General features: G+C 45.1%; 1 protein-coding gene across 1 annotated transcript in view; it reads right to left on the bottom strand.

Annotated features, from left to right (window-relative positions):
- The window catches only part of LOC126474763 (GTP-binding protein Rhes), a 626,634-nt gene that overhangs the window by 109,668 nt on the left and 501,334 nt on the right, over nt 1–15,632 (bottom strand). The window contains exon 3 of the mRNA XM_050102240.1: nt 12,692–12,887. Within this exon, the coding sequence (XP_049958197.1) occupies nt 12,692–12,887 (196 nt within the window). The remainder of the gene's footprint in view (nt 1–12,691; nt 12,888–15,632) is intronic.

Raw genomic sequence — 15,632 nt, forward strand, 5'->3', positions numbered from 1 at the left:
TAAGACCCAACACGCCAGTCCGTCTTCCATTATTATGTTTGATTCTGTGTATACGCAAACTGCTTTTAATATGCGACGGTCATACTTCGTTATGCGAGTCAGTGATCGGACGCTCTGTACCGGCAAGTAAGGGAAGTAACTTGTACGGGTGACATATCATTTTTTAAATAATTTCTTCTTCCAACCTGCGATCTCTGTGGAGGTTTCAGATGCCAGCTTTGCGAGTGGCCGGCGAGGAGAGAAGGCTGGCGGATTCCCAGAAATGAGGCCCGGCCTACACAATAGCCGCTTCGGCCCAGCTGCTCAGCGATGAATAGATTGGGTTCAGGCGAGGTTACCAACCGTAGGAACGTCGCCTGCTGTTCGCACTCTGATGTTACCAATTGGAGGTTAGTGGACGCCCGGGACACGTTCTACGGCGGCGAACGCTGTTGCCAAAGGGATATACACTCCTGGAAATTGAAATAAGAACACCGTGAATTCATTGTCCCAGGAAGGGGAAACTTTATTGACACATTCCTGGGGTCAGATACATCACATGATCACACTGACAGACCCACAGGCACATAGACACAGGCAACAGAGCATGCACAATGTCGGCACTAGCACAGTGTATATCCACCTTTCGCAGCAATGCAGGCTGCTATTCTCCCATGGAGACGATCGTAGAGATGCTGGATGTAGTCCTGTGGAACGGCTTGCCATGCCATTTCCACCTGGCGCCTCAGTTGGACCAGCGTTCGTGCTGGACGTGCAGACCGCGTGAGACGACGCTTCATCCAGTCCCAAACATGCTCAATGGGGGACAGATCCGGAGATCTTGCTGGCCAGGGTAGTTGACTTACACCTTCTAGAGCACGTTGGGTGGCACGGGATACATGCGGACGTGCATTGTCCTGTTGGAACAGCAAGTTCCCTTGCCGGTCTAGGAATGGTAGAACGATGGGTTCGATGACGGTTTGGATGTACCGTGCACTATTCAGTGTCCCCTCGACGATCACCAGTGGTGTACGGCCAGTGTAGGAGATCGCTCCCCACACCATGATGCCGGGTGTTGGCCCTGTGTGCCTCGGTCGTATGCAGTCCTGATTGTGGCGCTCACCTGCACGGCGCCAAACACGCATACGACCATCATTGGCACCAAGGCAGAAGCGACTCTCATCGCTGAAGACGACACATCTCCATTCGTCCCTCCATTCACGCCTGTCGCGACACCACTGGAGGCGGGCTGCACGATGTTGGGGCGTGAGCGGAAGACGGCCTAACGGTGTGCGGGACCGTAGCCCAGCTTCATGGAGACGGTTGCGAATGGTCCTCGCCGATATCCCAGGAGCAACAGTGTCCCTAATTTGCTGGGAAGTGGCGGTGCGGTCCCCTACGGCACTGCGTAGGATCCTACGGTCTTGGCGTGCATGTGCGTCGCTGCGGTCCGGTCCCAGGTCGACGGGCACGTGCACCTTCCGCCGACCACTGGCGACAACATCGATGTACTGTGGAGACCTCACGCCCCACGTGTTGAGCAATTCGGCGGTACGTCCACCCGGCCTCCCGCATGCCCACTATACGCCCTCGCTCAAAGTCCGTCAACTGCACACACGGTTCACGTCCACGCTGTCGCGGCATGCTACCAGTGTTAAAGACTGCGATGGAGCTCCGTATGCCACGGCAAACTGGCTGACACTGACGGCGGCGGTGCACAAATGCTGCGCAGCTAGCGCCATTCGACGGCCAACACCGCGGTTCCTGGTGTGTCCGCTGTGCCGTGCGTGTGATCATTGCTTGTACAGCCCTCTCGCAGTGTCCGGAGCAAGTATGGTGGGTCTGACACACCGGTGTCAATGTGTTCTTTTTTCCATTTCCAGGAGTGTATTTCGAGAGAGAGGCATGTGACATTGTCTGCTGGGTTGTCGTGGAAGCGGGAATCCGTCTCGACAGGGGGTGCGCCACTACGGTGTTTCGCATACATCCTGTAATTCGCACAGTCTGTTGGTGTCACACGCCCGAGAACTTCCTGTGCAGACATTTCGCGGAGGCTGATATTGGAAGGCCGACTCTTACGTCAGCTCATGATTACGGCCGCCCTGGAGATTGACGAGAAGAGCTGTCATTGGCGGTTATGGAGACGTAATTTTGTAGTGGGAAATTTGAAATTTTTTTAATAGCCACAACTGTCGGAAGAAGTGTTGTCGGGCCGCCACTGGCTGGTCACTAGCACAACGGAGCAGAAGCTCTAGCGGAGCTGTGGCGAAGGAAACAGAAGAGACACGTCCTGATCGTCGCAGGAGTCAGTCGTTGCTTGTTGTGCTGTACTTCGTCGGAGAGTAGTTTCTTAAAGTCTTATCTGTCTGATCACCTGGTCAAATGGAGTTTCGCAGTGGAGCTCTCTACCTCAGATATCACCAGCCTTATCGCAGAGCACCCGACCACGAATCGCATCCGTCGTCTAGAGGCCGAAACTTTCTGTTTGAAGTAACATACCCTGCTCCCGTTAACAGCGAATCCGTTAATCGATGTCAAGCCCCAACGCAATAGCCTTCTTTACAACGGATGTACTTAGCACCACTTGCTTTTCATTGACGATAGGGTGGGAAAGTGTTTGATCGCTGACACGTTAGCTTCGATTACAATTAATTTGGATCTTATCGCGGCCCCAGTCACATATAGAAACCTCACGTGTTTGTTCAGATAGGTCCCATACTGAATTTTACTAGTGCCTGTATCTATTTTTTGTTGTCAATAACTCATGGCGTTTATGATTCTCAACAGCTCATATTTGAATTTCATGCTCGTGTTTGTCTTTGAGAGAATAAGTCTCATTGTAATACTTTAGGTCAAAAATTTCTATGTTGAACTAACATTTCAAAATGGTTCTGAGCACTATGGGAGATATCTGTTTGCTTGATTGATGTCTGTTCATAGAAACGATGGTAAGATATTAATAAATCGTTTAATACAACAGAAAAATATCAAACAGATCTTTCCTCCTCTGTCAGCGACTGCAATTAAGGACAATGAGACTTTGCATGTACAAGGAACGCTGGGGAGAACGTATCTTCTTTTTTGCAGATCTCAGGCAACACAGTAACTACATCAATTGCAAAGATTATATTTCAGAAAGATAATAATAGCATAAATATTCGAAAATAATATGGAAACTGCGATAATGGGCTCTGCACTATAGGCAGTTGAGAAGAAATTGCTTCATTTCACTTAATCAAAAAAAAGTGTTTCAAATGGCTCTGAGCACTAGAACTTAGAAGTACTTAAACCTAACTAACCTAAGGACATCACACACATCCATGCCCGAGGCAGGATTCGAACCTGCGACCGTAGCGGTCGCGCGATTCCAGACTGAAGGTCCTAGAACCGCTCCGCCACACAGGCCGGAAACCAACAATTCCCCTGCAACCCCACCCAACATTATTTTCGAGGGGAACAATAATCAATTTCTTGTTTTAAGTTTACATGAAGTTTAGCCGGCTTATGATGGGTTGCACTGTGGCCAAAGCAATTCAACATCATTCCTTGTGTATACTCAATGTGCAATCTCATGAGTGTGGTATATATCAGAGCTTCACTCTGGTCTTAATATGCATGTCAGTTAGGACACCTACACGCAACCGTAGGATATCTTCCGCATTCCTATAGTGACTATGCAGATTTCCCTAACTGCACGTTTTGAAGATGCATGGAGAAGCAAGAGATTCTTCAGATTTTTTCTTTTGCTTTGTACAATTAGGGATGGATGACACAGTGCATTAATTCAGAACTAATACAACCTCTCTGTACTTGCCGATCGAACAGCCTCCGAGCTTTCACTTGTTCGAACTTATTCTCAACCCGTAAGTTTGTGATTTTTAGCCGGTTGTGTGTGAGCTACAGCGTAGGAAGACATGTGCATCATTCAATAAGAACGCAAGGGAACAGCTGAGAGAAAGAAGAAAATGAAATGTTAGACAGGAAACATAAAGAACCAAATAAATGCGTTGTGAAACAGAAGTATCTATGGCATGGAGTAGGGTAGAAACCAACTACGTGAATTTATAAATATAGCATAGACAGCATGATACGACAAGTAACTATTTACAGAAAGATCACATACGCTTTAAGTACGTGAAATGGTTACAGTGCATATGAAGGAAATGTAATAGTGGAAGTATTTTTGTTACTTGGGTCGACTTTACGAAAAAGACAATTTCTTTCTCTTTGCCCAATATTGTTTCAACGCAATTGTGGTATTGTTAGATGAAGCGATACATGTCTGGGCGAAAAGGAACACAGCGGTATCTATCATAAATGAGTGGAATTAGAGTTACAAATCATATTTGTTATAGTGAAAGATATATTAAAGAATGGCGACGGAGAAGTCCCAGGGACTGAGAACTCCACCCCCTAGGGGTGGGGTGGGTGGCAACTTTAAATTTTCAAATGGGAACCCCCATTTTTTATTGCAGAATCAGATTCTACATAAAAATCTACGTACATTTTGTCTTAAACATTTGTTTTGATTCTTGGTAGTTGGCGCTGTAATTCAAAAAAATCCATGTTCTCATTTTTAGGTGGAAAATGGTTACGGATAACAAAAAATACTTATTTACTTCTTAAATTTTGATTCGCTAAAATTAAAACTCTCCCTCTCTCCCCATAGGGTGGGGACTGAGAGAGAGGAATTAGAGTTTTACAAATTTTGACCCAGAACTAAAACTCTAATTCCTCTCCCTCAAACCCCACCACATGGGGAGAAAGGGAGAGTTTTAGTTTTAGCGAATAAAAATTTAAGAAGTAAATAAGTATTTTTTGTTATCCGTAACCATTTTCCACGCAAAAATGAAAACATGGATTTTCTTGAATTACAGCGCCAACTACCCAGAATCAAAACAAATGTTTAAGACAAAATGTACGTAGCTTTTTATGTAGAATCTGATTCTGCAATAAAAAAATGGGGGTTCCCATTTGAAAATTTAAAGTTGTCTCCCACTGCACCTCCAGGGGGCTTGTGTGGCGGGCTAATTTTAGCTCCAGAAGGTGTCCCCCTCGAAAATAATCAACTTTGGATTCTATACATTTTTTCGTGTGAAGCTTATTTTCGAGTTATTCTGGTTTGTCAACTTAAATTTTACACCCTGTATATTGCCTGAAATAGCAGCAGAATCTTATATACCTCTTCAAAGCCTGGAGAAATTTAAAAGGAAACAGAGTAAGCACTTGTTTTATTATTTTGAACAAAATACTGTTGGTACACGACATCTCTAGTATTGAGCATAGGAAAATGGTGAAATGTAAAAAGAATGGGAGATGACCGACGTTAGTGTTGAGTGTATACATTCTGGAGTTGCAATGCTGACTGATCACAATACTGGTTACATTTAAGTGCAATTTAAGTTGAACAGAACAACGAGATCTTTGTGGAGCCTTGTGCCATTGGACAGCGTTATGTTACTTACTCAAGGATGGATCTACGCAAAAATTTACATATTCTTGCTCTTTGAGGCCACATATTCCGTAAATTTGTGTACTGTTTTTACAGTTTTAAAATTATGTTAGTGGAATTACTTTGATTTTATAGGAATGAAAGATTTATCCTGGGTAATTGAACTTTGGACTAAACAAGTAACTGGCAGCGACAGGTAATGACATAATGATCAGTGACTAAATGCTAAATGGAAATGACATTCCTGCAGACTGCATACTTTATCTTACAATGAAAGCATATAAAACAAAACATCTTAAAATAGCAAGAGACAAATATGTCTCCGATAGATGAACTAAACAGTCCAGTCGATGAAAACTGGCTAACCATAATAGTTTAAAAGTTTCTCTATGATCAGAAAATACGAAAAGTGAATGTAGAGACTCACGAAGTTGTTGAAGATAAACATAATTTTTCAAATCAGTTCAAGGTGTTAGCTACAGAGGAGGCGACTATTTATTTAACAATGGAATTCTATGGGAAAGTCAAGCACCAATTGACATTAAAACAAGAACTTTAAAACAATAATGAGTAGCATTATTGTACGTCGATCGAAAGTTTGTACGGATAAATACCAACTAAACTGAAATACACTAGTGTCAGAGATGGATTTCTGGAAACCTTCGACAGTGAAATTAAGAAAAGAAAAAAAAAAACCAAGAAAGGAAATAGCACTCCGTCTTCAGGCCACAAGTGGCCCATTGCGACCATCCGATCGCCGTGTCATCCTCAGTTGAGGATGTGGATAGGAGGGGCGTGTGGTCAGCACACCGCTCTCCCGGTCGTTATGATGGTTTTCTTTGACCAGAGCCGCTACTATTCGGTCGAGTAGCTCCTCAATTGGCATCACGAGGCTGAGTGCACCCCGAAAAATGGCAACAGCGCACGGCGGCCTGGATGGTCACCCATCCAAGCGCCGGCTACGCCCGACAGCGGTCAACTTCGGTGATCGCAGGGGAACCGGTGTATCCACTGCGGCAAGGCCATTGCCAAGAAAGGAAATAGAGTCAGACAAAATGTTAAAAATTCAATTGCTGTTTTTCTTAATCAGAAATAACTATAATGGTATGGGAGGACCAGAAGGACGCCCATAATACGATCATCTAATACACTAAAAAAAAAAAAAAAGGAGCACCACGAAGGAGTTATCCGAATGGGAGGTATATCGGTAAATGTGATGCACATGCAGAGACAGACACCATCTCTGGCACTTATGCAAGCGGTTATTCGGTTTGGTATTTAACGACAGAGTTGTTGGATGTCCTCCTGAAAGATGTCGTGCCAAATTGTGTCCAGTTAGCGGCTTATATAGTCGAAATCCCGAGCTGGTTGGAGGGCTCTGCACATAGTGCTCCAAACGTTCTCAACTGGGGGACATCCGGCGACCTTGGTGGCCAAGGCAGGGTTTGCCAAGCACGAAGACAAGCAGTAGAAACTCTCACCACGTGCAGGCGGAAATGCAAGCCCTTGATGGCTTATCACAAAGGACAACAAAACGGTGCGTACAATATCGCCTACTTTACGCTGTACCGCAAGGATTTTTGCTGCGAATTGAAATGGCATCCCAGAACATCACCCCTGCTTTTCGAGCTGTATGGTGGGAGACACTCACTTCGGTATCCCAACACTGTCCTGAGCGCCTGTAGGCTCGTCTCTGGCCTGGAATCTCATTAACTGGAGTAGTATTGTCTTCAGTAATGAGTCATTGTGCTTCGAATTGAGCTTCGATGACCAGCAAAGACGTTTTTGGAGACCCCCCCAGACTGAGGGGTGGGGGGAGGCACTAACCTGTTGCCCGTCATGCGGTCCGATAACCAGAAGTGATGGGGTACCATTTATTTTCGTAGCAGGACCCCTTTTGGTTGTCGTATGTGGTACCCTTACAGCTCGGAGGTAGGTCGACGATATTCTACACCCCGTTTTGTTGCTCTTTATCGCAATCCATTCTGGACTTTTATTTCAGCAAGATAATGTCCTTCCACAAAGGGTGAGAGTTTCTGTTGTCTGTCTTCGTGCTCGCCAAACCGTGCCTTGACCAGGAAGATGGCCGGATCTCTCCCCAGTTGAGTACATCTGGAGAGTTATGGGCAGAGCCCTCCAACAAACTCGGGATTCCGACTATCTAACGCGCCAATTGAACAGAATCTGGTACAGTATCCCTCAGAAGGATATTCAACAACTCTATCAATCAATGGCAAGTCGAATAACTGCTCGCATAAGGGTCAGAAATGGACCAACGCGATATTGACTCACTCGTTTGTTAAGCTCTTTCTCTTGAAAAACTCCTCCCGAGCAGGTCATGAAGACCCAACCGTACCGACCGGCCGCCGTGTCATCTTCAGCCCACAGGCGTCACTGGATGCGGATATGGAGGGGCATGTGGTCAGCACACTGCTCTCCTGGCCGTATTTCAGTTTCCGAGACCGGAGCCGCTACTTCTCAATCGAGTAGCTCCTCAGTTTGCCTCACAAGGGCTGAGTGCACCACGCTTGCCAACAGCGCTCGGCAGAAAGGGTGGTCACCCATCCAAGTACTAGCCCAGCCCGACAGCGCTTAACTTCGGAGATCTGACGGAAATCGGCGTTACCACTGCGGCAAGGCCGTTTGCTTTCTCTTGAATGAATCTTTCGATTTTTATGAAACTGTAATCATTTGTTTGTCTGTAAATGTACATAACCGATATCCGTACCATTCGGATAATTCTTCCTGGTGTGTGGTTTTTTTTTTTTTTTTTCTTAGAGTGTTGCATCCAGGAAACTCAGTCAGCAATGAGTATAAATAATGTTCTTGAAGAGCTACGGGGTAATAAAGCAGAACAGAGAAAAAGAATTAGAAACACACCGTAATTATTAATTATGGTAAAATGTGTAATCATAAGTTACACACAAAGTTGTTTGTCTCGATTACCCAAAAGAATTTTTTATCCAGGGCTAAAATAAAAAATATGTCAAGGAAATGTTGTTTAGGTATCAGCGGATATTAACGAGCGTGATTGTCTTTCCTGTAATTTTGTTCGTTTCGAAGATATGAACAGCAGTACGTCTTTTTTAAATACCACCGTATATTATTCATTAGGTAAATCCACTTCCTCGCCTCAAAACCTGTTCGTAAACGCATCACATTGTACCAAAAAAAAAAAAAAAAAAAAGATGGCTCTTAGCAGCTGAGGTCATCAGTCCCCTAGACTTAGAACAGCGCGGTTCCGGACTGAAGCGCCTAGAACCGCTCGGCCACAGTGGCCGGCCCATGTTGTACCATTAACGTAAGCATGACTTTATTAAAAATGTAACACTGCATTGACTTCGACTCTCCATTAGCAACAGACAGTGCAGATTAGTGTAAACGCTTGCTGGAGTTGGTAGTAAACAAATAGAAACGTAAATATAATGCACACGGAGAATTCAGTCAACCGTCTTCTGCTGAAGATTTGAGAGGAGACTGTACACTAACGAAGGTAAGATAGGAATGCTATTCATCCATGCAGAATGGGAGTTAGCAGAACAGTATTTCGAATAAATTTTCTTATTTTCAATACGGGTACATATACTGTAGTATCCTACTACTTTTAAACGTTACTGTTCTGCTAGCAAATGTTTTCCATACATGAATAGCATTTCAACCTAGCCTTCGTTGGTGTACATTGTACTCACGAAAACCTTCAACTAGAGACGGTTGATTAAATGACTGGTGTGTATTATTCTTGTCTTCCCATTGGCTTACTCACAGCTGCTGCAAGTGAATGAGTTACGCTACTCCTCGCATCTACACTGTGTGCTGGTCTAGGGGAGCCAAAGTCAATTTTGGGGTACATGTTTTGATAACATAATGTTTACGTGATATGTACACTGTGGTACTTCCCTTGAGGGGAAGAAATGGACTGTCTGTTAGAAAAATGTAGGACGCTATTTAATAATGACGTACTGTTTTTCATATCTTCATAACGAAACAATGTTATAGCAAAGACAATCATGCTGGTTAATGTCTCTTTGGTAGCTCAATAACATTTTCTTGGTACATTTTTTGTTTTGCTTCTGGATAAAAAATTGCACTGCCGGAAAAAATGCAACATCCTAAAGAACTGCGTTCAGTGGAACCAGGGCATAATATACACTTACCGCCGGCCGGTGTGGCCGTGCGGTTCTAGGGGCTTCAGTCTGGAACAGCGTGACCGCTACGGTCGCAGGTTCGAATCCTGCCTCGGGCATGGATGTGTGTAATGTCCTTAGGTTAGTTAGGTTTAAGTAGTTCTAAGTGACTGATGACCACAGATGTTAAGTCCCATAGTGCTCACAGCCATTTGAACCATTTTTTATACACTTACTGAAGAGCTGTATTCGTAGTTTTAGTGATTCATTTGTCACGCCAATCGGCGATGAGATGGCGCTCAGGAGGTCCGCCTGTGGCTCCACTGTTTTGACTATGTAGGCAGTAACTGTGCTGACTTTAGATCAAATGGTTCAAATGGCTCTGAGCACTATGGGACTTAACATCTTAGGTCATCAGTCCCCTAGACTTAGAACTATATAAACCTAACTAACATAAGGACATCAAACACATCGATGCCCGAGGCAGGATTCGAACCTGCGACCGTAGCAGCAGCGCGGTTCCGGACTGAAGAGCTTAAAACTGCTCGGTCACAGCGGCCGGCGCTGACTTTAGAGGTGAACAAGCTTTCCAATATTCATTAAGGGTACAACCATGCCCCACCGACGAGTACGTACTCATATTGAACAGCTTCAACCATTTGAACGGGGTCGCATTGTGATCCTGCGGGATGAAGGACAGCCGTATCGACGGATTGCTACACATTTTTGGCACAATATATAGGTGGTGTGTCGCTGCTTTCAACGGTGGTCTGTGGATCATCACCACAACTGTAGACTAGGTTCTGGATATCCGTGTAGTACAGACAACGCCAAGATTGATGCATTGTGCAAGCAGCGGTGACCGACTGAACATCAGCCAGGGACGAAATGCGGGCACACGTTGCACATGTATTGTTACCAGGGTCCAATGGGAACCGCCTGCTTGGAGCAGGATTAAGTTCATGTGTACCTCTGACCAGGCTACTACCGATACTACGACACTGCCAAGCATGACTACTCTGGAGACTGGAATGAGGCTCTGTTGTATTCAGGGATGAGGGTACGTTCTGTCTGTGTGTGAGTGATGGTCGTACAACGCGTATGGTACAGACCTTGTGAACTGCCCGTTCCAGAGAGCGTCCGCCACAACACGCTAGTCCCATTCCAGCCTTCATGATGTGGGGAGGATGGGAGCCATCTGTTACAACTCAAGGTCAAATCTGGTGTTTCTGCAAGGTAAAGTAACATGGCAGAGGCTGTTATCGTCGTGCTGGTGCCATTTCTTCGACAGGAAGGTTATGCGATTTTTCAGCAGGATAATGCAAGTCTATGTACAGTCGTGGACAAAACGAGCGAGACCCCTCGCCTGTTCGTTATGCTGATCTGCACAGCTTTAAAGTCTGCTACACAGCATAACAGGCAAGGCGACGAAGTGCTACCAACATACTACGCACAGGCGTGAAATTGAAACACCATCCCAACTTTGTCAGACTGTTTTCAATCATGTGTAAGGCTATATTAATGCTGATTAGTGTGTTTAACACAACACGTAAATATTAGATAGAAATAAAAGAAGAAACGCTAATTAGTATGAACTGCACTAATAAAAATGAATTTCAAGTTATCGAGATAACGCAACTGTTCTAGTAAGACATAGTACCCCAGATCGTTATAAATTAGCAAAATATTTTGCGCATTCGGCCGCGAAACGGATTGTGTCGACTTTCAGACTAGACATAGTGGATTACCGTTGCTGACCTACCACGAAAGTGTGCAAATTTAGCAATGCGTGAAGATTCATAACGAAATTCAGTTAAAAATCATTCAGTGCCACACGAAAGCCAATTCAGTTATTCACAGAAGCGGAAAAAGGAAGGCAGTAACAAGTATGAAATTCTACAAGAGTTTCATATTAACATCCACAGGGTGCCAGTACAGAATAAATGTAGCAATAAAACGTATTGGGGGCGCGAGAATTTCTTAAAATTGCTTTATTGATAGTCTATCTGCCTCCGTCGAGATTAGAACCGAAAACAAACGAGACCCCCCATGCAATAGCAAACACCTTTCACTACGCTAGCACACAACCCAGGCAAACAGCCCTCTATTATTACCTCAGACAAGAAAAAACCGGCAATTTCGCAATGAAAATGGCAAAATGATCTGCAGTTTCTGTTGCATAGGGCTTTCTGGACTCTAAAATATGAATTTTCTACCTTTATGTCACCGCCTATGTGACAATCATTCGGGATGTTTATCGAAATAACAAAATACTGTTATTAGCGAGTAACGGCAACGGGTTCTACACAACGCTGGTGACTACTTTGAAGGACAGTAACAGGTGCAAACACGTAACACTTTTGTATCGGTTGTGAATAAATAGTTGCCACTATTTAAGTTCCAACCCTCGTATTGTCTTACATATGATTGAAAACAGTCTGACAATTTTGGATAGTTCGTCAATTTCACGCCTGTGCATGGTATGTTGGTAGCACATCGTCACCTTGCCTGTTATACTGTGCAGCAGACTTAAAAGCTGTGCGGATCAGTATAATGAAAAGGCGAGGGGTCTCGCTCGTTTTATCCACGACACATCTGCAGTGATGCAACGTGTTCCTCGTCGTGGCAACCTCTGTCCTGGCCAGCAAGATCACTAGATCTTTCTCCAACTTAATGCGTATGGAACGTGATGAAGAGGAAACTTACTCGGTTTTCAGGTCCTGCAAGAAACAATGCCGAAATGCAGCAAAAAGCACAAGACGCTTGAGATAGTCTATCGCAGGATGCTGCTCTACGCCTTTACGGCAGTTTACGTGTGAGAATACGTATGTTGCAGCCAGAGGGAGGTATGTTGCGTGTTGATGCTACTGTTTGGGTACCATTTACTGTGATATTTGTGTTTCATTTGATCTGAATTGGTTATCGTATACTCACACAAGGGTGGGCTACCTGTCACCTCACTTGACAATAAAATAGTCTTGTCTTTGAAGGTGTTTTATTATTTATCCTGCAGTATTTTTGCAGTGATCTGGATAAATGGGACACTTCGTGTAAAAAGGGGCATATATTTAGGATTGTATTGAACGAGAGCAAAGTGAAGAATGTTGAAGTAAGGGAGCAGAGAGAGTAGACGCACCGCATCTCCTTGTCGCACTTGTTGCCGGCGATGACCATGGGCACCCGCGGCATCGCAGCCTTCTTGCGGCTGGACGAGGAGCTGTTGGCCGACGCGCAGGCGCTCAGCTTCGTCTCCAGGATCTGCTCGCGCAGCCGCACCACCTCCTCGAACGACTCCCGGCTGTCCATGCTGAACACCAGCACGAACAGGTCACCTGCACAAACCACCACCACCGTCAAACTCAGTGCAGCGTCGGCTATCCGCTGCATCAGTTGCGGCGCCCTACAACACTTCTCGCTGCAGAATGGAAATGGGTATAAAGTTAAGCTTCTAAGAAAGTAATAGTACAATGTCTGAAGCGTATATGTATCGAATTTACTATGAAGCAGTATATACATATAAGACATAAACAACCCATGACGGAATTACAATTACATTAAAATTGCTACACCAAGAAGAAATGCAGATCATAAAAGGGTATTCATTGGACAAATATATTGTACTACAACTGACAAGTGATTACGTATTCACGCAGTTTGGGTGCATAGATCCTGAGAAATCAGTACCCAGAACAACCACCTCTGGCCGTAATAACGGCCTTGATACGCCTGGGCATTGAGTCAAACAGAGCTTGGATGGCGTGTACAGGTACAGCTGCCCATGCAGCTTCAACACGATACCACAGTTCATCAAGAGTAGTGACTGGCGTATTATGACGAGCCAGTTACTCAGCCACCATTGAGCAGACGTTTTCAATTGGTGAGAGATCTGGAGAATGTGCTTGCCAGGCCAGCAGTCGAACATTTTCTGTATCCAGAAAGGCCCGTACAGAACCTGCAACATGCGGTCGTGCATTATCCTGCTGAAATGTAGGGTTTCGCAGGGATCGAATGAAAGGTAGAGCCACGAGTCGTAACACATCTGAAATGTAACGTCCACTGTTCAAAGTGCCGTCAATCCGAACAAGAGGTGACCGCGACGTGTAACCAATGGCACCCCATACCATCACTCCGGGTGATACGCCAGTATGGCGATGACGAATACAGGCTTCCAATGTGCGTTCACCGCGATGTCGCCGAACACGGATTCGACCATCATGATGTTGTAAACAGAACCTGGATTCATCCGAAAAAATGATGTTTTGCCATTCGTGCACCCAGGTTCGTCGTTGAGTACACCATCGCCGGCGCTCCTGTCCGTGATGTACCGTCAAGGGTAACCGCAGCCACGGTCTCCGAGCTGATAGTCCATGCTGTTGCAAACGTCGTCGAACTGTTCGTGCAGATGGTTGTTGTCTTGCAAACGTCCCCATCTGTTGACTCAGGGATCGGGACGTGGCTGCACTATCCCTTACAGTCATGCGGATAAGGGGCCTGTCATCTCGATTGCTAGTGATACGAGGCCGTTGGGATCCAGCACTACGTTTCGTATTACCCTCCTGAACCCACCGATTCCATATTTTGCTAACAGTCATTGGATCTCAACCGACGCGACCAGCAATGTCGCGATACGATAAACCGCAATCGCAATAGGCTACAATCCGACCTTTATCAAAGTCGGAATCGTGATGGTACGCATTTCTCCTCCTTACACGAGGCATCACAACAACGTTTCACCAGACAACGCCGGTCAACTGCTGTTTGTGTATGAGAAATCGGTTGGAAACTATCCTGATGTCAGCACGTTGTAGGTGTCGCCACCGGCGCCAACCTTGTGTGAATGCTCTGAAAAGCTAATCATTTGTGTATCACAGCATCTTCCTCCTGTCGGTTAAATTTCAGGTCTGTAGCACGTCATATTAATGGTGTTGCAATTTCAATGGCCATTCTTTTATAACACGAGTAACAAAACAAGGCGTTTGCATTATATGGATGGAAATTGGTATAAAGGCACTCACTATCCTGTTGTGTTATTGCACTGTTAGAACTCTGTCCAATCTCGGTTGTTCCTAAATACCTCAAAAATTCTCTTCAGCGTTAACTTTATTAGGTCAGAAGTTCCTGAAGTGAAATTGTCGCCCACTCTTCTCGTGTCACTCTTTTCAGCTCACATACGGCCTCAAATTGACTTCCGTTCATCTACATCTACATCTACGTCCATACTCCGCAAGCCACCTGACGGTGTGTGGCGGCGGGTACTTTGAGTACCTCTATCGTTTCTCCCTTCCATTCCAGTCTCGTATTGTTCGTGGAAAGAAAGATTGTCGGTATGCCTCTGTGTGGGCCATAATCTCTCTGGTTTTATCCTCATGGTCTCTTCGCGAGATATACGTAGGAGGGAGCAATATACTGCTAGACTCCTCGGTGAAGGTACGTTCTCGAAGCTTCAACAAAAGCCCGTACCGAGCTACTGAACGTCTCTCTTGCACAGTCTTCCACTGGAGTTTATCATCTCCGTAACGCTTTCGCGATTACTAAATGACCTGTAACGTAGCGCGCTGCTATCCGTTGGATCTTCTCTATCTCTTCTATGAACCCTATCTGGTACGGATCCCACACCGGTGAGCAGTATTCAAGCAGTGGGCGAACAAGTGTACTGTAATCTACTTTCTTTGTTTTCGGATTGCATTTCCTTAAGATTCTTCCAATGAATCTCAGCCTAGCATCTGATTTACCGACGATTAATTTTATGCCGGCCGCGGTGGTCTCGCGGTTCTAGGCGCTCAGTCCGGAACCGTGCGACTGCTACGGTCGCAGGTTCGAATCCTGCCTCGGGCATGGATGTGTGTGATGTCCTTAGGTTAGTTAGGTTTAAGTAGTTCTAAGTTCTAGGGGACTGATGACCACAGATGTTAAGTCCCATAGTGCTCAGAGCCATTTGAACCATTTTTGATTAATTTTATGAGGTCATTCCATTTTAAATCACTCCTAATGCCTACTCCAAGATAATTTATGGAATTAACTGCTTCCAGTTGCTGACCTGCTATATTGTAGCTAAATGATAAAGGATCTTTCTTTCT

This window comes from Schistocerca serialis, chromosome 4, assembly GCF_023864345.2.
Source record: "Schistocerca serialis cubense isolate TAMUIC-IGC-003099 chromosome 4, iqSchSeri2.2, whole genome shotgun sequence".
Lineage (NCBI taxonomy): Eukaryota > Metazoa > Arthropoda > Insecta > Orthoptera > Acrididae > Schistocerca > Schistocerca serialis.